Below are 24,904 nucleotides of genomic sequence, written 5' to 3'. Positions count from 1 at the left end.
TTTTGTAAACACCAGAGCTGGGAGCATTCCTTGGTGCATTCCGCCTTAGTTTGGCCACGGTTAGCGCTCCCAATCTATTAAAGCTTAAGGGACAGGTTCATACTGAAATAAAAGTCTGGTAGATCACATACTATACCAGAGAAAAATTTCGTAGGCCATGTCCAATACCGGCACCTATACTGCTTTAATAGTTTGGAAGCACTAGCTTCTGCCTAACAAAGAGAAGAGGGTAGAGGAAAGGGAGGCTTTTTGGATAGATTTAAATGAAGGCATAAAGGGTTTGGGGAGAAATGTCAATGTAGTGGTATTGGGAGATCTTAATACTAGGGTAGGAAATGAACCAACAAACGGAGTGGTTGGGAAGTGTGGAGTTCCCAGAAAAAAATGAAATGGAGAGTTGATGGTGATGTGTCAAGAAAGTTGATGATAAATACAGTGTTTTGGAAGAAAGTCAAGCATAAGTACATATGGGACAGGGTGGTGGATGGGTGGTAGATAGGGTTTTAATGGACTACATAGCGGTAACCAGAAGAGTACAAAGAGTTTTGGATGTGCATGTCCTTAGAGGAGAGAGTGGGGGAATATAAGATCATTTTTTGGTGGAAGGTAAGTTGAAAGTGGAGGATATATGGAGAAAGAGGAAAAGGACAGAATGTAGGGAGGTGGTTAAAGTAAACTGCTTAAATGAGAAAAAAGAAAAGAAAAAGAGTGCAAGAAGTTGAGAGAGGAGTGGGAGTGAAGGATAGAGGAGAACTAGGAGTGAAGGAGGAATGGTGATGTTTCAAGGAGGGAGTCACAAAGTGTGCTAAGTTGGTGTGTGGAACAAGGAGTACAGGAGGAAATAGAAGGGTAGTAAGTGGTGGGATGATGAAGCAAAGAAGGTTGTAGAAGAGAAGAAGTGAGCATTCAAAGATTGGTTACAAAATAGGGTGAGAGAATCATATGAGAGATACAAAGAAAAGAGAAGTAAACTATAAGATACAAGAGGCAAAGAGGAGAGCAAGGATGTGAAATGGGGTAAGATTATGACAGAAAATTTTGAAAGTGAATAAAAAGAGGTTTTGGAAGGAAATTAAGAGAGGAAGAGGAGGTGAATCAAGTAGAGAAGAAAAGGTAAAAGGTGCAGATGGAGGGATGATAATGGAAGTGACAGCAGTAAGAGGAATATGAGCAGAGTATTTTAGGGAGTTGCTAAATGTGAAGGAGGATAGGGAGGAAAAGGTAGTTGCAGTGGGAAGCATTAACAAAAAGACAGTGATGAATGAGGAAAATGGAGGTGAAATAAGGAAAGATGTAATGAAATCAGTTATTAAGATGATGAGAGCAGGTAAGGCACCTGGGTTGGATCAGTGTCATACGAAGTGCCTTAAAAAGGGAGGTACAGTGATGGTAGACTGGTTGGTGAGGTTGTTTGATGTTTGTCTAAAAGAGGGTAGAGTGCCAGAGGACTGGAGGAGTGCCTGTATAGTTTGGCTTTACATGGAAAATGGGGACAAGTGTGAGTGTAGTAGTTTCAGAGGGATCATTTTGTTGAGTGTAGTTGGGAAGGCTTATGGGAGGGTTTTGATTGAGAGAATAAGGAGAGGAACAGTGTGGGTTTAGGACAGGTAGGGATTGCATGGATCAGATTTTTGTGGTAAGACATATGTGAGAAAGCTGTAGGAAAAGGTAAGGATGTTTTTTGGGCCTTGATGGATTTGGAAAAGGTTTATGACCAGGTAGACAGGAAGGCACTGTGGTATTGCAGATACAGTGAAACCTCTCATTAACGGGGGTTAATTAGCTGTGTTTGCGGTGTTTTCGGTGTTTTTGGTGCTATTGTTTAGTATGTGCAATCACTATGCCACCCAAAAACCACTCCAAAACACCGAAAACACAGCTAATTAACATCCGTTAATGAGAGGTCTCATTGTATATGAGATAGGAGGAAAGCTGTTAAGAGCAGTCAAGAGTTTTTACATGAGTAGTAGAGCCTGTGTTAGAATTAGAAATGGAGAGAGTGGTTTGAGGTAAAGGTGGGACTTCACCAGGGATGCGTTATATTATCTTGGCTGTTCAATTTAAACATGGATGGGATGGTGTGAGAGGTAAACACAAGGGTAATGAGACGGGGACTGAAGATTGTTAAAGAAAATGGAGAAATACGGAAGATAAGCCTGTTGATGTTTGGTGACAACACTGAGCTTGTAACAGGATCAGAGGAGGAATTAAGGAAGCTAGTGATAGAGTTTGGGAAGGCAAGAAGGACATTATTTGTCTGAGCTGGGTTTGGCAAGGTGACTCAGCTGTAGCAGTTGTAAGTTCAGGTGACAGTAACTCTCACTTTCAGAGGAATGCCACTAAAGTGCTACGGTAGTGATAGCAAATAACTTGTGGTCAAATACCTTTGTGACATGTACTAAATACATATATACACATACAAAAAGACCCTTTCTCCCTTAAAAGGGAGGTAGCCTAGTCAAGTTATTCAGCCATCCTTCACCAGTCTTACACCCATATCTTATCCTTATCTTAGCTCCTTATGGATAAAGGGTCATCCCTGTCCCTTCATACACTGCAATGCAATACATTTAGTATATGCTGCCTCACTGTACTGCACAGTATATACTAAATAATTTACAAAAAATCACATAAGCATGATTAACTTACACTTTGCTGAGGTTCAAATGATGAGTTGAGAGAGCTCTTTCCAGAGCAGTGAGCACTGGATGAATCTCTGCTGCTCTTCTTTTGAGTGAATTACCATGATGCATCACCAGTGTTGTTACCCACTTGGTGTACAAACCAAGATGACTAGTTTTGTCCAAGATATTTGACATAAAGGTTAAAGTGCCTTCAACATAAGTTTCTGGGAGCTCATTCACCACTACACTAACTGTGAAAAGAACAAGTAAAAATAAACAGTCTAAAATACAGTGATGGCATTTTATTTCAACAAATGAAAAAATAATGATCCCTGTCAACTGTAATATTCAAAGATGACCATCACACAAATCATAGCCAAAACCAACCTGCTTCACAGTACATATATATGATAATATTTATCCTAGTTACTAGAACAGATGAAAACAAAGAAAATGAGAATAGGGACAATGCTCAGAGTGGAATCAATCCCTTGCCCTAGGTCTCCCTTGCAGGAGGTATAATGTGAGATGTTTAGAGTCTTCTGTGTTATGGCTGCATCTGGGGCAGTTGGTTTCAATGGCCACACTTGTTCAGTGTTGGTACAGTAAGTCCTCGTTATACGGTACATATGCTTTCCTGAAAACCTTACCACAAATTGAAATTACTGTATATCGAACCCTTTATAACATGTAATAATAGGATATGGCAGATGTACCTTCTCCCTGCTCTTTCCTCTTCAAAATATCTAGCGGATACCGTACAAGGGAAAAGGGGACAAGTGTGAGTGTAGTAGTTTCAGAGGGATTAGCTTGTTAAGTGTAGCTGGGAAGGCTTATGGGAGGATCTTGATTGAGAGGATTAGGAGAGGAACAGAGGGAGTAATTGGTGAGGAACAGTGTGGATTTAGGATGGGTAGAGGTTGTGTAGATCAGATTTTTGTGGTAAGACAGATATGCGAGAAAGCTATAGGAAAAGGGAAGGATGTTTTTTGGGCTTTTATGGATCTGGAAAAGGCTTACGACAGGGTAGACAGGAAGGCACTATGGGAGGTTTTGCAGATATACGGGATAGGAGGAAAGCTTCTAGGAGCTGTCAAGAGTTTTTACAAGAGTAGTAGAGCATGTGTTAGGATAAGAAATGGAGAGAGTGAGTGGTTCAAGGTAAAGGTGGGACTTCGTCAGGGATGTGTTATGTCGCCCTTACTGTTCAACTTGTACATGGATGGGGTGGTGCGAGAGGTAAATGCAAGGGTGGTGGGTAAGGGATTGGAAATGGTTAAAGAAAATGGAGAAAAGTGGGAGGTGAGCCAGTTGTTGTTTGCGGATGACACTGCACTTGTGGCAAGATTGGAGGAGGGATTGAGGAAGTTGGTGACAGAGTTTGGGAGTGTGAAAGAAGAAAGCTGAAGATAAATGTGGGTAAAAGTAAGGTGATGAGATGTACAAGGGGTGAAAGTGGCAGCAGACTGGAAGTGAGCATTAAGGGAGAGCGACTGGAGGAAGTGGAGAGTTTTAGATACTTGGGTGCAAATGTGGCAGGAAAAGGTGGAGTGGAGGTGGAGGTAGAATGTAGATTGAGAGAAGTGAGTAAATGCCTTGGTGGATTAAAAAGTGTAAAGAGAAACAGACATTTGGGAATGAATGCTAAGAGGAGATTGTATGAAGGAGTGATTGTGCCAACAGCACTGTATGGGGCAGAAACATGGAACATAAGAGAGGAAGAGAGGAGTTTGAATGTGTTTGAGATGAGGTGTCTGAGAAGTATGATGGGGTTTACTAGGCTAGATAGAGTGAGAAATAAGGAGGTGAGGAGGAGAACAGGGGTGGAAAGGGAGTTGGGAGATAGGGTTGATGAAAGAGTATTAGGATGGTTTGGACACATGGAAAGAATGAGTGAAGAAAGACTGGTAAAAGAGGTATGGAAGGCAGATGTGGAGGGAGTGAACATGAGGGGACGTCCTAGGATGAGGTGGATGGATGGGGTGAAGGGGGCTTTGGGGAATAGGGGAATGTCTTTTGATGAAGGACAGGAGAGGACAGAAGACAGGGGTGAATGGAGAATGGTTGTATATGGATGATGTTGTGATGCATGAGGTGGAATGGGTGGGGGGATGGGGGGTGAGGGAGTATGTGTGAGCAAAATTGGACGCAGCCCGAAGTGATTTCTCCCCGTCTTCTCCTTTTATGCATGGGGGGACGGAAACAGGGGGTCGCCGATTTAATGAAGTGGCCTTGCTGTGGATGTGCTGTGACTTGTGACACTGCTTCTGACCCAAGGCAGTGGACAAGGTGCAGGGATGACCCGTCATCCAGGAGGTGCCAAGATGGGAGGGAGGGTGGAGGGGAGTGGAATGTATTTAGGGATGGAATGGGTGGGAATGATTTTATGCCTTTTTCTTTTTGGCTACCTCCCTTGCAAGGGGGAAAAAGCCTTGGTATATGTAACTATCTTTCCCTCCCTATCCTCCTTCACATTTAGCAACTCCCTAAAATATTCTGCCCTTACTGCCTTCTCTTCCATTATTATCTCTCCATCTGCACCTTTTACCTTTTCTTCTCTACTTGATTTGCCTCCTCTTCCTCTCTTAATTTCTTTCCAAAACATCTTTTTATTACTTTCAAAATTTTCTGTCATACTCTTACCCCATTTCACATCTGCTCTCCTCTTTGCCTCCTTTACCTTATGCTTTACTTCTCTTTTCTTTGTACCTCTCATATGACTCCCTCGTCCTATTTTGTAACCAATCTGTGAAACCTCGCTTCTCTTCTACAACCTTCTTTGTTTCCTTATCCCACCATTCACTACCCTTCCTTCTATTTCCTCCTGTCCTTCTTGTTCCACACACCATCTTTGCACACTTTGTGACTCCCTTCTTGAACCATCACCATTCCTCCTCCACTCCTAGCTCTACTCTATCCTTCACTCCCTCCCACTCCTCTCTCAGCTTCTTCTTGTACTCCTTTTCCTTTTCATTTAAAGAGTTCACTCTAAGCACCCCCTACCTTTTGTCCTTTTCCTCTTTCTCCATCTATCCTCCACTCTCAACTTACCTTCCACCAGAAAATTATCTGATATTCCCCCACCCTCTCCCCTTAGCACTTGTACATCCTTAATTCTTCCTATTGTACTCCTATCTACCACTATATAGTCCATTAACGCTCTATCTACCACCCTTCCATCCACCACCCTCTCCCATGTGTACTTATGCTTGACTTTCTTCTGAAACACTGGATGGTTTATGAGATATAAAAACAGGATAAATCATCACTTCCTTAAAAGACAAGGTGAAAATGCATCAGCTTATGAACAAGCAGCAGCAGAATTTCCTGCTACCTTGAAGAAGATCATCAAAGAAAGCAGGTGTCTTCCAAGATAATGGGGGCTTATTACGAAGCCTTTGCTTCTTATAATTTAATCCTTGAAGAAAAGAAGATGGTTCAAGGCACTCTTGACCAGTTTTTTAAATGCATCGAATAATGAGAATCAGCTGATGATGTTGACGTTGACAATCCTCAGCCATCTATGTCTACAATGTAAACATCAACATATTGTGTGTACTGCATTGGTAAATTAAAAATACTTTATTCTATTTTTCACTTATTACAAAATGATTGTAAGCTTAAAATATTTTTTCAATGTTTTTTGTTTTGTTTTACTGTATGTTACTGACAATGCATAAAGTACGACACTGTGAAATAGCTTTTAGCGATGTAAACATCACCAAATTGTATGCATTGGTAAATTCAAAGTACAGGTACTTTTTTTTTATTACAAAATATTAAATGTTCTGTTTGGAAATTTAAAACAGGTTTTTATTAACCTTGTCTTATTGAAAATGCATTCACAAGTAAAATACAGTACTGGGGAATGTCAATTAATAGTTTAGCCAACAGCCTACCAGCCAGGCCTACCTAGCCTACATAAGCAAATTCAACTCGTGTTGTTTTTTTAGCTTACACTGTGTCTCCTGGAACAAATTAACGACTTAAGGTGAGGTGTACCTGTATATATTTTTTGTAGTTGTACATGAGTTATCCCCACATTCTGTGAACTAGTTTGATCACATTTTCTGTGTTTAATATTACTCAGAGTAAAAGAGAACAAGTAATACAGCAGTGACTTACATCTTATAATGCAAGTAGTGTGATGCCTTGTACATATGGCAGCTGATGCTGCACACGAGACGTTGACTTGTACTTAAGTGGTTAAATACACATTAACCCCTTCAATATGGACCAAAATCTCGCGAGCAGCATTAGCTGCCAGACGTGCAATGTTGTGTCATAATACTCGCATTATAAAAAATAAAGTTACCGTTGTATTGCTCGTTCTCTTTCACCCGTGAATTTTGATAACCATAGAAAATATGATGAAGCCAGTTTACAGAGTATGGGGGTCATGCAGGTACAACTATAATAAATATAATCAAGACGCCGACATCGGCATCCTCGCGTACCCACTTGCTCCTCATGACGCCTACATAGGCGTCATCGTATCGAAGTGGTTAATGACTTAAGGTGAGGTGTACCTATATATATTTTTTGTAGTTGTACATGAGTTACCCCCACATTCTGTTAACTAGTTTGATCACATTTTCTGTGTTTATTATTACTCAGAGTAAAAGAGAACAATACAGCAGTGACTTATATCTTATAATGCAAGTAGTGTGATGCCTTGTACATATGGCAGCTGATGCTGCACACGAGACATTGACTTGTACTGAAGTGGTTAAATAAACATTAAACAACCTCACTAGCCAAGCCAGTCCACTTTATTATAACTCTCTTCTTGAGACACTCTGCATGACACCATCCAACCTAGGTGCCTCACCTGGTCTCATAATTTTCAAAACTCCTTTTTCTTTTCCCAACATCATCATTTTCTTAACACCTCTCACTGCCACCATCAATCCCTCTCTATCCTCCTGCACCTTTTACAGCTCTCTAAAATACTCTACCCATCTTCCCTCCTGAGTACTGAGTCCATAATTTGTTTTTGAGAAAATGTTTATTGATATTGCATTGCTGTTTGGGTGATTGTACTTTTCCTGAAGTTGTTGTTGTTGTTGTCATTCCCTAGACTGTCTGTCCGAGCAGTCCCGTCTCCCCAAGGAATGCCAAAGCCGAAACTGGGTTTTCCCACAAATCCTTTATAGAGTGTATGTTGTGTTGTTTGCGTGCATGATTGTGTATAATGCAGTCTTCCATTATGTGTTGTATGGTATGGGGTGAAGTGTTACATCCTGGGCAGCTGTTCACAATGCGGTCATCCAGCCTCTTCTGGTAGCTTAGAAATGCTGGGTGGTGGCCGCACCGCAGTCTGGCCACGTGGACTCTGTCCTTTCATCGGAGAGAGGATTCAGAAGGGTGGATATCAGGGGTTCTGGCATGCAGCAATGTGCTGTCTTTCAGTGTGTTAATGGAGCGGTGAGTGATATGATTATGAATATGTCTCTGAAGGCTGGTATTTGGTGGTTGTGGAGGAAGAGAAGAGAGTACTTGTGTGTGATACAGGTCTTTGGGTGTTGTTTTAATGTTTCTTGGTGTGTGTTGATGTTCTGCTATGTAGTGTAGCGGGTGTGATGTGTTTGTGGTGGCTGCGGCAAGTGTTTGTGTGCCTCTCATGTCGAGGTGGTCCTTGACTTTGAGGACTTTTGTTTCATGGTGTAAATGGTCTGTAGGTGTTGTATTTGTGCAGCCTGTAATTGTTTTTTGGGCTTTGTTCTGTATGATTTGAAGGGTGTTGTGGTGTGTCTCACTGAGATTAGGAGCCCATGCAGGACTCGCATAATTCATCACTGAGTGTATGCATTGTTTGTATGTTGTCGTATTAGTTTCTTTGTTTTGTCCAAATGCTGTTCCAGTGATTGACTTAAGTGCGTTAAGTCTAGGTGTGCATTTGTTTTTATGTTTGTGATGTGTTGTTTGAAAGACATGGATGTATCGTATGTTACACCAAGAATTTTCAGTGTGTTTGTGTGTGGTATTAGTGTTGTTGATGTAGAGATGAGGTATGTATTTGTGTTCTTTTGTCCAGTTCGTGAGAAGTGTTACTGTAGATTTGGTTGGAGCTATTTTGAGTCTGCTTGTGATGAACTATGTGTTGAGTGTATCAAGGTATGGCTGGATTATTTCTGCAGCTTTGTCTGTGTTACGATGTGTGCATGTGATTGTTATGTCGTCTGTGTAGGAAGCAATTTGTATATCTGAGGTGTCTGGTGTGGGTATGTCATGCATGTATAGATTAAAGAGGGTGGGGGAGAGAACAAAGCCCTGTGGTACTCCATTCTTAATGTTTCTGATGTGCGATGATTGGCCATTATATGACACATAAGCATTCCTACCTGCCAGATAATTGGCCAGCCATCTTTTGGTGTTATTGTGCATGTCTGTGTTATATATTAAATTTGTTAGATTGTGGCAGGGGATAGCATCAAAAGCTTTACTAATGTCTAATGTTATAAGAAGTGTTCTGTGGTGGGGCCTATCTGAATTGATGCCATCTAAAATTCTTTGTGTGAGGTTTATCAGAAGAGTGTGGAGTGTAATGGCCTAAAACCATGTTGTGAGTCAGCAAGGGGAATATGTGGTGTGACAAGTTGAAGTATTAGGCATTCAATGACTTTAGAGGGGGTGCAGAGAAGTGTGATTGGGCAGTGCGATGTTGGGATTGTTGGGTCTTTGTTTGGTTTTGGAATGGTGATTATTTTACCATGCTTCCAGATGTTGGGTATAGTGTTGTGTGAATAGCTGTAGTTTGCAATGTTTGTGAGTGCGTGTATACCTTGTGGTCCAATGTGTTTTAGGTGGATGTTACTTATGTTATCAGGGCCACAGGCAGATGAGTGCTTGAGATTATGTATTATGTGTTTTTTCTGACTGTCTATGAAGGGTGTTTAGTCTGAGTCTGTGGGAAAGTCTTTCTTACGTCGAATAGTGCGTCGGTCGACAGGGTGAGAAGTGAGATGGCTTGTCTGTGCAAAATGATTTATGAGTGTGTCTGCTTGTTGTCTGAGGGTAGATTGTCTGTTGTTGTGATTAGTGCTGCGTGAGAGCGTGTTGTATTATAGTGTAATGCTGTTGAGTGTTTTGTACAATTTGCTGGTGTTTGTTTTGTGATCAAGTGTATTGATAAAATTTTGCCAATTTTGTGTTTTTTGTTTGTGTATTTTATTGGCAATCACAGTGTTTAGTGTTTGTATTTGGTCTGCTATGTTTTGAGGGATAGGCATGGGGGGTATTATGTTTAAGTGCGTCTCGTTGTCTGATGAGGCCTTGGATTTCCTGAAGTTGCTCTAACTACTTCATACGTGGTTGGTAGGTCCATTTCTAAATTTTCTATGGCTTTTGTTCTCCAATTATTTTTTTAATCTTTTGTACTTGTAATTTTTCTTCCAGTTTTCTTTTTCCTTTTACTTATAAGCTTTGTGATGTTTCTGTTCAGATGCTGTAGCAATTGTATATATTCTTTCAATTTTCATTTTCTTAATTATAGTATATACATATACCAAAGGCATTTTTCCCCTTACATGGGAGGTAGTCAAAAAACAAAGTCATGGAAACCACTCCCACCCATTCCATCCCCTACATACTCCACTCCCCTCTCTCTTATCTTGGCACCTCCTATATGACAGGTCATCCCTGCATCTTGTCCACTGCCCTGGGTCAGATGCAGTGTCGCAAGACACAGCACATCCACAGCAAGGCTGCTTCATTAATTCGGTGACCCCCCCCCTCTCCATCCCCTCATGCAGAAAAGGAGAAGATGGGGAGAAATCCCTTCAGGTAACATCAATTTATTTCTCATACATACTACCTCACCCCCCATCCCTCACCCACTCCCCCTCAAGCATCACAGCATCATCCATACACAACCATTCTCCATTCACTCTTCTCTTGTCCTTCCTCAACAGACATTCCCTTTTTTCCCAATGCCCCTTTTACCCCATCCATCCATCTCATCCTAGGCTGACCCCTCATATTCACTCCTTACACCTCTGCCTTCCACACCTTTTTACTAATCTTTCTGCACTCATTCTTTCCATGTGTCCAAACCATCCTAATACTCTTTCATCAACCCTATCTCCCAGCTCCCTTTCCACCCCCGTTCTCCTCCTCACCTCATTTCTCACTCTATCCAGCCTAGTAACCCTATCATACTTCTCAGGTATTTCATCTCAAACACATTCAAACTCATCTCTTCCTCTCTTATGTTCCATGTTTCTGCCCCATACAGTGCTGTCGGCACAATCACTCCTTCATACAATCTCCTCTTAGCATCCATTCCCAAATGTCTATTTCTCATTACACTTTTTAATCCACCAAGACATTTACTTACTTCTCTCAATCTACATTCTACCTCCACCTCCACTCCTCCCTTTCCTGGCACATTTGCACCCAAGTATCTAAAACTATCTACTTCTTCCAGTCTCTCTCCCTTAATACTCACTTCCAGTCTGCTACCACTTTCTCCTCTTGTACATCTCATCACCTTACTTTTACCCACATTTATCTTCAACTTTCTTCTTTCACACACCTTCCCAAACCCTATCACTAACTTCCTCAATCCCTCCTCTGATCCTGCTACAAGCGCAGTGTCATCAGCAAACAACAACTGGCTCACCTCCCTTTTTTCTCCATTTTCTTCAACCATCTCCAATCCCTGATCCACTACCCTTGCATTCACCTCTCACACCTCCCCATATATATAAATTGAACACCCATGGCGACCTAACACATCCCTGACGAAGTCCCATCTTTACCTCAAACCACTCACTCTCTCCATTTCTAATCCCAACACAAGCTCTACTATCATAAAAACTCTTGACTGCTCTTAACAGCTTTCCTCCTATCCCATATATCTGCAATACTTCCCACAGTGCCTTCCTGTCTACCCTGTCATAAACCTTTTCCAGATCCATGAAAGCTCAAAATACAGCCTTACCTTTTCCTATAGCTTTCTCACATATCTGTCTTACCAAAAAAATCTAATCTACACAACCCCTACCTGTCCTAAACCTACAATATTCCTCACCTATTATTTTACCTGTTCCTCTCCTAATCTGCTCAATCGAGACCCTCCCATAAGCCTTCCCAACTATACTTAACAAGCTGATCACTCTGAAACAACTACACTCACACTTGTCTCCCTTTCCCTTGTGAAGTGGAACTATACAGGCACTCCTCCAGTCCTCCGGCACTCTAACCTCTCTTAATTAAGCAAACATTAAATAACCTCACCAGCCAGTCCACCATCACTGTACCCCTTTTTTTCAGACATTCTGCATGGCATCCATCCAACCCATGTGCCTTACCTGCTCTTATCAACTTAACAGCTGCCTTTGCTTCATCTTTATTTATTTCTCCTCCACTTTCCTCACTCATCACGGTCATTTTCTTAGCACTTCCCACTGCAACTATCTTTCCCTCGCTATCCTGCTTCACATTTACCAACTCCCTAAAATACTCATTGCCTTCTCTTCCATTATCATCTCTCCATCTGCACCTTTTACCTTTTCTTCTCTACTTGATTTGCCTCCTATTCCTCTCTTAATATCTTTCCAAAACTGTTTTTTATTACTTTCAAAATTTTCTGTCATACTCTTACCCCATTTCACATCTGCTCTCCTCTTTGCCTCCTAAATTATCTTATGCTTTTCTTCTCTTCTCTTTACTTTGTACCTTTCATGATTCCCTCGTCCAAATTTGTAACCAATCTATGAAAGCCTGCTTCTTCTCTTCTACAGACTTCTTTGATTCCTCAACCCACCACTCACTACCTTTCCTTCTATTTCCTACTGTCCTCCTTGTTCCACACACCATCTTTGCACACCTTATGACTCCCTCCTTGAACCATCCCCATTCCTCCTCCACTCCTAGTTCTACTCTATCCTTCACTCCCTCCCACTCCTCTCTCAGCTGCTTCTTGTACTCCTAATTACAGTATACAGGAAAAAAGCAGCAGTCATGGCACCCTGACTCTTGTTCTCCAATCTATCAAAACTAGCTTCAAATTTATGTATGGTTCCAACTTGTTTTATACCCTTATTTTCCAACTGTCATATTTAGATTTCAATTCAAATATTGTTTCTGCTTGGGCTATATCACTGAAGTTATTACAAATATTTATGGATCAATATGGAAAACTGTATTTCTTAAGACATTTAGTCTTTCTCAATTCATTCTCATGACCTCTTAATGACCTCCTATCCCTAATCAAAAGATCACTTCAGTCAATGTCATCTACCTCCTTTCGTGATCTGAATACTATAACCAAGTCACCTCTGTCTCTTTGATCTTTCAATGTTAACCCATTTCCAATATGTTACATTTCATGGTATCAAAATTCATTTTCCATTGGCCTACAGTCCTTGTTTTTCACTCTTTTCATGATTTTTGCATCATTGTCATCTACAAACACACTGGCATAGTTTGTTGTAGCTTCCATCATGTCATTAATAGATAAGAAATACTTTAAGTACTAGTTAATAGATAGATTTTATGCCTAGTTTTAAAGAAAGTGTCACCCGCTTAAGACTGCACATCTTGATGGAAGTATGGACACTGTTGGGTTTTGATATACATATACATATATATATTTATATATATATATAAAATAAATAAAATAAATGAATAAATAAATAAAATAAAATCAACTTACTATAGTTGATGGGAATTGATTCCAAAACTTCTTTCTTGAGACTATCTATGTTCAAACGGATGGCCATCATCAGAGCTGACAAAAATAAAAATGACATTTAAATTTGACTTGATTTACTTTCAAAATAAACACACTGTATACATATAATCAAGTGATACCATAAATCAACATATGAGCCACTATATTCTCTATACACAGAAAAGGTAATAGAAGTGCATAGGATGGGATAATACTCAATAGAAAAAAAAGACCTCTAAATATTAAACTAAGGTCACAAATGACAGCAGAAGTATTAGTAAAAACAGCAAAGTTTGCAAAAAAGTGAAAACTACAAAAATATATGGATAAAAAGGAAATGAGTGATGAGAAAAGAGAAAAAACACTAAAAAATGAAGCTAATGAAAAAAAAAAAAAAATGAGAGAAGAATGGAGACCAAAATGAGGTATTTTTTTTTTTTTTTGTGTGCTGAACTTGAGGTTGAGAAAATGGTATATAACAGGAAACACAGGAAAAAGAAGCAAAAAGGGAGAGAAAAAAAAAAAAAAAAAAAGTTACTTATACCAACACAGATGGTTTAATTTCAGGATTAGATGAATTAAATGATTATCTAGTGGAAGAAAAACCTGTTATAATGGGTATTGTGGAGACAAAATTAAAAGGGCCATTACCATTAAATACTATGGGACAAGGTTTATACAATCGCTAGATAAAAACAGAGAGGAAAAACATGGTGGAGGAGTCATGTTTTTGACTAAGAAGGGTTTAAATGTGACAAAGATCACAGAAGGAGAAAACAATGTGGAATTGTGACATGAAAAGTAGAAAATTTGTGATCTATGGACCCCCAAAAACACGTTCTTGGAGAGTGACACTTCCAAAATGTTGGAAGACACAAGGCATATATTAAATGAAATGCTGAGAGGAAATCTAGTAATCATGGGTGATTTTAACTATAAAGAAATATGTTGGGAGATAAAAATGAAGGGTGGAGAGGACTTTTGGGGAAACATAATTCTGAACATCAACCACTGAATACACAATGAATCAATGGAGAAAAGAGAATACCGAAAATAGAAATAACAAAGAACCATTGAGATTAGATTTAATATTTACATCAGAGCCTGAAATTGTGGATAAAATGGAATACATCAATTGGGAAGAGTGATCACATACTACTTGAGCTCAAACTAAAAGAGGAAACATATATGAGGAGAACAAAGAAACACAGAAAAGGAAGACTGAGGTATAACAAAACGAATTTTGGGAAACTTCTTTCAAAAAGCGAGTTGGGAAAAATTATTTAATGAAGCAACACAGGTGGAAGAGAAATGAACAATATAAAAAAAAAATCTGTAATGAAGGAGTGGATAAATATGTACCAATACAAAACAGGAAAAGGTGTACATTAAGTGAAGCAAAAATTAAGAGACAAAGCTTGGAAAAGATGGAAAAAAAAATATATGAAAAGTGGCAAATACATATCAAACTAAGAAATGAATATGTAAAAATACACAGGGAAGAAAAAAGAAAATATGAAAAAGACATAACTAACAAATGTAAAGATCAACATAATTTATTTAATAGGTATGTGAATCATAAACTAAAAAAATAAATGGAAATAGTAAAACTATTTCAAGGGAACATAGAATACACAGAGGATATAGAAATGGCTGAAATTATGAACAACCATTTCAAATCTGTACTCACAAAAGACAACGTACACAATTGGGATGAAGGAAGAGGAGAAAGATCCCTCCCAATGAGAGAAATAACTGTGAGACAAGAAATAAGGGATCAAATAATGAACACTGATGTCAGAAATTCACACAGCCCAGACGGAATTGAAAACTGGATACTAAAAGAATATATGAACGAATTAATAGACAAAATATACAAGATAATAGATTGCTCAAAGAAGGAGAGGTACCAGAAGACTGGAAAAATGGCACCATCATGCCAATATATGAAAGGGGAAACAAGGAAGACCCAACAAACTATAGACCAGTCTCTGTGATAAAGTTATCAAAAGTAGATGGACTAAACGTCTGGAGAACAATATACTAAATTCAAGACAATTCAGATTTAGACAGGGAAGATCATGTGCCGCAAATTTGATCTGTTTCTACTCAAGGTTCATAGATACTCGTATAATGCAAGAAAGGGATGAATGAGCAGACTGTGCTTTCCTAGACTTAGAAAAGGCATTTGATGAAGTATCACACAAAAAATTATTATGAAAACTTGAAACAATAAGAGGTATACATGAAAAACTATTGAAATGGTTGGAAGATTTCTTGCATGGGAGATAAAATGAGAGTGGTGCTCAAAGATAAAAACTCTACTTGGGCAGAAATGATAAGTGGAGTCCCACAGGATTCAGTACTGGGTCTGAAAATGTTTGCTATATATGTAAATGACGTGAGGGTGTAGAATGTTACATGAACATATATATATTCTTTCGTTAAATGAATAATGATAAACATGGTGTTTGCAAGGTATCAATGAAAAAAAAAAAAAAAATAATAATAATAATAATAATAATAATAATAATAATAAACTAACCTGTTGAATAACTTTTCTCCTTCAATTTTTGCCTCACAGCTGTGGGGTTATTTGCAATGTCCAAATAAAGGGGATCAAATAACCAATCATTATCTAGGGAATATACTAGGAGTCCTTCACTGCTGCAAGCTGCCCAACTCTGGCCTAAATGGTTCATAAAGACAAAAGATATAAATAAAGACATGTATACAATGTAATGATACACCACAATTCAGACAAAATTCATGGAGTCAATTAAAAGATTGCATCAATTAATATGGTTTAGATAATATATATTTTTTCCCAATCAAATGCAAAACCATTCAATTTGAAGATTTCACTGAATGAGCACATAAACAATATGCCATTATATTTAAATGAAATCCTGAATTTTGTGATATTCTTCATAACTTCACAAGTTGCCAAGAGTAAATGCTACAGCTCATTCTTCTATGGATTATTAATTACTAGTACATCTATATGAACAATCTCATGACAATGTTTGGTGTTACCTCATATATGATGATATAGTTGGTCAAGGGTATTTATAGTTTAGTTAATATTCCTGATTTCTATGGGAAATTGTGGAGATGATAGTGACATAAGCATTTTATCACCCAGGATTTGGTGAAGAATCAGTGCTGTTTGAGAGGGTAGATGACAAAGTACATAATAATTTACCTAGTTGTATCTTACGGGAAGGGGAGCTACGCTTGTGGTGTCCTGTCTCTGTATCTTGCCCTATTTAATTTGCTCTCAAATTGCTGGGTACTGTGTACATTGGACAGTCTAACAGTACTTATTTGAATATCTGTCTATTTATATATCAAGGGCTTCTTTACCCCTTATAAGGAAAATAGACAAGTTAAAGGCACATGCCCACTCCCACCCATTCTAATAACATCCATCATCCTTATTTCTTTTTTATCTTAGGTCCTTGTAGATGAAGGGTCATTCATATCTCCTGCCCACTACCTGAGTCAAAGGCAATGTAGCAATACACAGCAGGGCCACTTCACTTACATGGTGACCTCCACCTTGACTTCTCATACCAAAACAACTGCCTTCACTTCATCCTTCCTTATTTCTCCTCCATTTTCCTCACTCATCACGGTCATTTTCTTAGCATTTCCCACTACAACTATCTTTCCCTCCCTATTCTCCTTCACATTTAGCAACTCCCTAAAATACTCTGCCCACCTTCCCCTTACTGCCTTCTCTTCCATTATCACATCTCCATCTGCACCTTTTACCTTTTCTCTAATTGATTCACCTCCTTTCCTAGGCTGACCAGAGACAACCTTCTCCTTTTCATGACTCCACGATAACATGTTGGTCCTTTCTCCAGCCCCTAGGCTGACTAGAGACAACCTTCTCCTTTTCATGACTTTATGACAATGTGGATGTCCTTCTCCAGCCCTGGCTGACTAGAGATGTCTGATTCTCATTCAAGAATACAAGATGACAGTGTTGGTTCTTTGCCTCTCTCATGCCTAACAGGTAATTGTTTGCTATCTCTTAACTTGATATAATAATATTAGGTGATTATAATTGTGAATTTTGTATATAGTTAAAGTATAAGTAGTAATAAAATGTCTGTTGATAGTTCAGGGTTTTCCTCCTTCCTTTTGTTTGGAAGGAACTTCAAGGCAAATTACATTGTGTCACTCTCTTTTGGTGCTGGATAAGGGTTTCTTATCAAGTCCTGGAAAGTGTAGTACTAAAAGGGGTGACATGATATGGATGAAGGGTCACCCCTGTCTCCTGCCTGGGTCAGATGCAATGTCACAAGACACAGCACATCCACAGCAGGGCTGTTTTATTTACGGGGCAACCCTCCCTTCTTGTCCATTCCTGCAGAAAATAGATACAACGGGAAGAAATCCCTTTGGGCTGCATCAAAATATCATCCATACACAACTATCTACCTACTCACCCCTCTTTCCTGCCTTCTCCCTTCTTTGACATACATTCCACTCTTGCTCAAAGTCCCTTTCACCCTATTCATCCATCTCATCTTCGGTCATCCCCTCAAGCTCACTCCACCCACCTCTGCTTTCCACTTTTTCTCTAATCTTTCTTCACTCATTCTTCTCATGTGTCCAACCTTTCCTAATAATTTTCCAACTGCACCCAACAAACTGATCCCTCTAAAATTACTGCAATCATATTTATCCTCTTTTCCTTTATAAAACAGAACTATACAGTGTTAACATACTGCGTATGACAGTCACCCCTTTTTGTTTTCCATTCTCTATGTATATCCCAATTTCTAAGAAGGGAAATCAAGTTCTTTGGAAATGAACATATTTACATATATGTTGTATGATTTAGAAGGTTATATTCTAATTGGTGTATGAAAATTTAAGGATGTATTTATTGTATTTTCTTGTGATGTAATGCAATGATAATGTATGTCAACATATCAGTTGTTGGAATTTATTGGTTGTCGACCCTCCTCAAGGAGATGTTTGGGTCTCTCTCCTTGGTACGGTTGAACTAGTAACATCACTCAAATGTTGCTCTACAAATTCAAAATCACATGCCTTGTTTTTGTGTCTTTGGATCAAAGGGGGGAAATACTGTACCAAAGAGTGAGCATATAGATAAGGTATGTATGGGGCAGAAACATGGAATATAAGAGAGGAAGAGAGGAGTTTGAATGTGTTTGAGATGAGGTGTCTGAGAAGTATGATGGGGGTTAATTGGCTGGACAGAGTGAGAAATGAGGAGGTAAGAGGAGAACAGGGGTGGTAAGGGAGTTGGGAGATAGGGTTGATGAAAGAGTATTAGGATGGTTTGGACACATGGAAAGAATGAGTGAAGACTAGTAAAAGAGGTATGGAAGGCAGATGTGGAGGGAGTGAACATGAGGGGGCGTCCTAGGATGAGATGGATGGATGGGGTGTATTTAGGGATGGAATGGGTGGGAATGGTTTTATGCCTTTTTCTTTTTGGCTATCTCCCTTGTAAGGGGGAAAAAGTCTTGGTATATGTATGTAAACCCAGACTTTGTATTGTATCAAGGAGTAATAATTACCCTGTTCTATCAAAGATGTATTTACCTAGTTGTATTTTGCTGGAAGAGAGCTATGTTTGTAGTGACCCGCAGTTGTATCTTTCTGCATCCAGTTCTTTCTTTAAATCATGTATAGTTTTAGCACTCACTGTTTCCTCTTTCAATTTGGTCCATGTATCTATTATTCTGTGTGGAAAGCTGTTTTTTTCATATCTCTTCGGTAACTGTCTTTCTTAAGTTTCTTTTGATATTACTTGATATCTATTCCATACCATCTGTGTGCAGATTATTTCAATTTGGTTGAATTAATTAATTAATTAATTAATTATTTATGCCTTTTTCTTTTTGGCTACCCCCCTTATAAGGGGAAAAAGCCTTGGTATATGTATGTATATGTATGTATGAATTAATGCTATTTGTCTTAATACTTCAAATCCAAGGGAATAGACATGTGAAGATCACCCTCAGGAGATGAGGCAGTGCTTCTAAGGTTAAGTATTGTCCTCCTTGATCTCTTATTAATCCAACTATTTTAGGCACTGGAGGTGATGATGGAGATGTAACAACAGGTACTCCTTTAGCATTCTACCCTTCCTTAGACACACATTAAACAACCTCACTAGCCAGTCCACTATAATTGCACCTACTTTTTTCTGACACTCCACGTGACACCCATCAAACCCAAGTGCCTTTGCAGCTTTCAGAATTTTCAAAGCTCTTTTTACCTTATTTTTTTTTTATATCTCTTCAATTTTCCTCTCCCATCAACTGTCATTTTCTCAGCACCTCCCATGGCCACAATCAAACCCTTTCTATCCTCCTCCACATTCAACAACTCTAAAACACTCTACCCATCTTCTCCTTATTGCCTTCACTTCCATTAACATCTATCCATCTGACTCACCCCCATTTCCTCTTCCAACTTCCAAAATAAGTTTTTACTTTTATTTTTTCAAAGTTTTCTATCATACTTCTACCTCATTTTACATCTACTTTCCTCTTTCCATCCTTTATCTTATGTTTTACTTCTCTTTTTTCTTTGTACCTCTCATATGTTTCCTGAGTTCTACTTTGCAACCAATCCTAAATGATTGCTTCTTCTCTTCTACTACCATCTTCACTTAATTATGCAACCACTCACTTCCCTTCCTGTAAACTACAATTGGGTAAATACACTCAGGTCACTTAACTGGCTCTTCAAGACAGACCTGCAAACTCAATACTCCACTAAACCCTACCCAACATCAGCCTCACAAAAAATCCTCTCAAGAAAAGAACCACGCTAGCACACTTAAGTTATGGACACCATCCAGCTCCAAGACAGTACTAGAACAGAATAGGCCTCTATGAAATCAAATGGCCCATGATTTATCCATTACATCCTACACTACCCATCACTAACTATCCCTATATAACACAATATTTCTTCCCTGTGGGGCAGTCCAGTGGCCACTGCCAGCCACCTGGGAGTTATGGGTTTGTTGCAAGAGACATGGGGCAACAGTGTTTGATTGATTGATCCCCTTCTGATAGCTATATAACCCAATCAGCAGCTACAGTAATCTCCACCGCCACCACACTAGCACCCTATCAATGCCTCCTTTAAACCAGAGTGCCTTCCTCCACCACCACCACACTGGTTTCCTTTGCAAACTAATATTATCCATCCCCTGGCATCCACCACCAGATCTCAAGTTCCCTACCTCGAGTCCTCCATGCCAAGTACGTTTATTTTACCTATTTTGTCAATATTAATGTGTCCTCAGCATCTTCCTAACTGTTTTGTGACCAAGAAACCAGATGCTGCAAGTAAATGACTGTTGTGTAAGTTCTGTGACATTCTTGTTTTAAAGGAGGAACTACAGTAGGGCTCTGTTTTATTCTACACATGATCAGCCTTCTCATGAATATAAAGCTACATGAGAGTACCTTTCCATTTGTTGTGTGTATGCCTAGTGTCATTCCTTTGATATGTAACCACTTTTCTTTAGGTGTACTGAATGCACTACGAACCTGATTAGATGTCAAGTAAACATTTTTCCCTTTCCTCTTCCCTATCACTCTTCAAAGTCTGACTGTGGAAATGGTCCAGTGGAAATTAAGGGGATTCAGTTGGAAATATAAGTATCTTTGGTACAAGAATGGAGGGCGGTTCACTGTATGCAAATTTGCAATGTGCAATGCATTGTGCCATCCATACTCTTGCAAACTGCCGGGGCATACTCTAATGAATATTAATTTGCATGTGAAACATATTCAGAAAAGTAACTGGGTATGAGAGGAGAGTGAGGTTTAGAGGAATGATAAAGGCTGAATAAAAGTTGAACTAGAAATTATTCCTTGGCTTAATCAATCAATTATTGTCTTGAATATTAATAAGTGGAAAACCTGCAGACACACGGTGGCTGGCAATGGTCCTTGGAATTTACCACAGATCTTTCTGGGAAGAAACTTTGGACTGTCTGTTCTATCAATGTGGGACTGTTTTTATGTCACTGGCTGAAAGTGATAGGAAGGTTATTTGCCATTTGTCAGCTCCCCATGTATGAAAAAATGTAATAAGTACAGTTGAGATTAATAGAAAAAGAGCTTGGTCCCAGTCCAGAGACTGTCAGGCCCCCAGGGCTGCATCTCCTGATGGAGGTCCAGAGGTTGACAGATTTTGACAATGGGCAACCTTGTTGTCCATCTTGCAGGACCACCACATGTAGGTACCCATCATTGGTCCCTTCTTTGGCTAACAAATAAATGAACAAACCTGTTGGTGAGAAAGTCAGGGATGTGACACAGACTTCTGGCCTAAAGCTACGCTGAGATTTGTCTCCCTTGACCACACCAGGTAGTTTCAGGGAAGCTCTTTCACTTGGGTCTTCTCGTTCTTCAACCAGGGCTAGATTTATGCCTCCTTCTGCCATCTTTCTTCTACTAATTATATCCTTTACAAACACCAAAAATAAACATTATGAGTAGATTTTATGGAGGGAAAACCAGAGGAACAAATAAATATTTGGTATCAATGGTAGCATTACTATACTATGTTAGAATAATGTTTTTAAATAATTTTTGATACCAACTTATTCCCTAGGTACAAAATATGAAACTGCTAGATGGGGTATATACATAATTTTGTCTGTAGTAGAGGAAATCTCTTGATACTATCATGTACCATTTCTCTGAATAATAATTTTCTTTTTTAGCTGATCCCTGTGGAGGGGGAAAAGAATACTGCAACCAAGTCTTCCCCCCCAAAAAAGAAGAAGACTGGAATAGGACTAGGCATCCTTCTCCCTGTGGCACCCAAAGGAGACATTCCTTTAAAAAAAAAAAAAAGACATATGAGGGTCTGGGAGGTGTTTTCCAACCAGAACCCTAAGGTGTGCAGATGTGGTACTGATGAGAGCAGAAGGGAAGAGATAGGCAATATGTTTGTGAGAAGATGGATGTGTTGGCAATGAATAAAACTTAAGTTGAAATGGAGAGGTGAGTTTGAGTTTGGTAGTGTAGTTGGGAGGGTTTTCGGAGTGAAGAGAGGATGAGGGAGAGAAGGGGTGGCTATAATAGTAAGTGAAGAGATAGGTAAACTTGTGGTGGAGTAAAAGGAGGTTTCTTCAAGGTTAATGTGGATGAAGGTGAAACTCGGGAGGGAGATGTGGGTTTTTGTAAGTGCATATGGGGCTGACAGTGAGAAGAGTATAGAGGAAAGGGAGGGTTTTTGGACAGATTTAAATGAGTGTATAGAGGGTTTAGGGAGAAATGTCAATGTAGTAGTACTGGGAGACCTTAATGCTAGGGTAGAAAATGAACCAATAGACAGAATGGCTGGGAAATGTGGAATTCCAGAAAAAATCATACAGGAGAGTTGATGGTGATGTGTATAGAGAGTTGACGATAGCAAATACAGTGTCTAAGAAGAAAGTCAAGCATAAGTATACATGGGAGAGGGCGGTGGGTGGAAGGGTGGTAGATTGGGTGTTAATGGACTACATAGCGGTAACTAAGAGAATAGTATGAAGAGTTTTGGATGTACATGTTCTTAGGGGAGAGAGTGGGGAATATCAGATCATTTTTTGGAAGATAAGTTGAGTGGAGGATAGATGAAGAAAGAGGAAAAGGACAGAAGGTAGGGAGATGCTTAAAGTAAACTGCTTACATGAGAAAGAAAAGGAGTACAAGAAGAAGTTGAGAGAAGAGTGGGAGGGAGTGAAGGATAAGAGTAGAACTACGAGTGGAGGAGGAATGGGGATAGTTCAAGGAGGGAGTCACAAGGTGTGCTAAGATGGTGTGTGGAACAAGGAGGATGGGAGGAAATAGAAGGAAGGGTAGTGGTGGAATGAGGAGGCAAAGAACATTGAAGAAGAGAAGAAGCAAGCATTCAAAGATTGATTACAAAACAGGATGAGGGATATGAGAGGTACAAAGAAAAGAGAAGTAAAGCATAAGATAAAGAAGACAAAGAGGAAAGCAGATGTGAAATGGGGTAATAGTATGATAGAAAATTTTGAAAGTAATAAAAGTAGTTGGGAATGCTTATAGGAGGGTTTTGATTGAAAGGATTAGGAGAGGAAGAGAGGGAATTGGTGAGAAACAGTGTGGGTTTAGGAAAGGTAGGGGTTGTGTGGATTAGATTTTTGTGGTAAGACAGATATATAAGACACCTTTAGGAAAAAGTAAAGACATTTTTTGGGGGCCTCTATGGATTTGGAAAAGGCTTATGACAAGGTCGACAGGAAGGCACTGTAGGAGGCACTGCAGATGTATGGGATAGGAGGAAATCTGTTAAGATCAGTTAAGAGTTTTTATAAGAGTAGTAGAGCTTGTGTTAGAATCAGAAATGGAGAAAGTGGGTTTGAGGTAATGATAGGGTTTCACCAGGGATGTGTTATGTCACCTTGGCTGTTCAATTTATACATGGAAGGGGTAGTGCAAGAAGTAAACACAAAGGTAATGGGTTGGGGATTGGAGATGGTTAAAGAAAATGGAGAAAAGTGGGAGATAAGCCAGTTGTTGTTTGCTTACAACACTGCTTGTAGCAGGATCAGAAGAGGCATTGAGGAAGTTAGTGACGAGTTTGGGAAAGTGTGTAAAAGAAGGAAGTTCAAGATAAATGTGGGTAAAAGTAAGGTGATAAGATGAGGGGGCGACCTAGGATGAGATGGATGGATGGGGTAAAAGGGGCTTTGGGGAAGAGGGTAATGTCTGTTGAGGAAGGACAGGAGAGGATAGAAGATAGGGGTGAATGGAGAATGGTTGTATATGGATGATGTTGTGATCCATGAGGTGGAATGAGTGGGGGATGGGGGGTGAGGGAGTATGTGCGAGAACAATTTGATGTAGCCCGAAGAGATTTCTCCCTGTCTTCTCCTTTTCTGTATGAGGGGATGGAGAGGGGGGGTCGCCGATTTAATAAAGTGGCCTTGCTGTGGATGTGCTGTGTCTTGTGACACTGCTTCTGACTCAGAACAGTGGACAAGATGCAGGGATGACCCATCATCCAGGAGGTGCCAAGACAAGAGGGAGGGAAGAGGGTGGAGGGGAGTGGAATGTGATAGGGATGGAATGGATGGGAGTGGTTTTTGTGCCTTTGTTTTTTGGCTACCTCCCTTGTAAGGGGGAAAAAAGCCTTTGGTATATGTATGTATGATTTGTTTTTATTCAAGGTTAATAGATATAATGCAAGAAAGGGATGGATGGACAAATTGGGCTTTCCTGGATTTACAAAAAGCATTTGATAAAGTACCACACAAAAAGCTATTAAGAAAACTCGAAACAACAGGAGGTATACAAGAAAAATGATTGAAATGGATGGAAGATTTCTTGCATGGGAGAAAAATGAGGGTGGTACTTAGAGATAAAAACTCAACCTGGGAAGAAATGATAAGTGGAGTCCCACAAGGTTCTGTATTATCTCTGATGTTTGCTATATATATAAATGACATAGATGAAGGTGTAGAATTTTACATGAACTTCTTTGCAGACAACGCAAAACTACTTAAGAAAGTAAGTACAGAAGAAGACTGTGAATCACTGCAGAGAGACCTGGATGAAGTCTGGGAATGGAA

At 39.5% G+C, this 24,904-nt stretch overlaps 1 protein-coding gene across 2 annotated transcripts in view; it reads right to left on the bottom strand.

Annotated features, from left to right (window-relative positions):
- LOC143039884 (periodic tryptophan protein 2 homolog) overlaps window positions 1-24,904 on the bottom strand; it is a 132,593-nt gene that overhangs the window by 5,970 nt on the left and 101,719 nt on the right. For both annotated transcript variants that reach the window (XM_076210203.1, XM_076210204.1), the window contains 4 exons: window positions 21,604-21,781; window positions 15,848-15,991; window positions 13,285-13,359; window positions 2,650-2,875 (listed from right to left, as the gene is read on the bottom strand). In XM_076210203.1, the coding sequence (XP_076066318.1) occupies window positions 2,650-2,875; window positions 13,285-13,359; window positions 15,848-15,991; window positions 21,604-21,781 (623 nt within the window). The remainder of the gene's footprint in view (window positions 1-2,649; window positions 2,876-13,284; window positions 13,360-15,847; window positions 15,992-21,603; window positions 21,782-24,904) is intronic.

Source organism: Oratosquilla oratoria, chromosome 27 (assembly GCF_046742065.1).
Source record: "Oratosquilla oratoria isolate Oo_2021 chromosome 27, ASM4674206v1, whole genome shotgun sequence".
Lineage (NCBI taxonomy): Eukaryota > Metazoa > Arthropoda > Malacostraca > Stomatopoda > Squillidae > Oratosquilla > Oratosquilla oratoria.
Note: the sequence above shows the minus strand (reverse complement) of the source record. Positions and strands in the feature narration are given on the sequence as shown.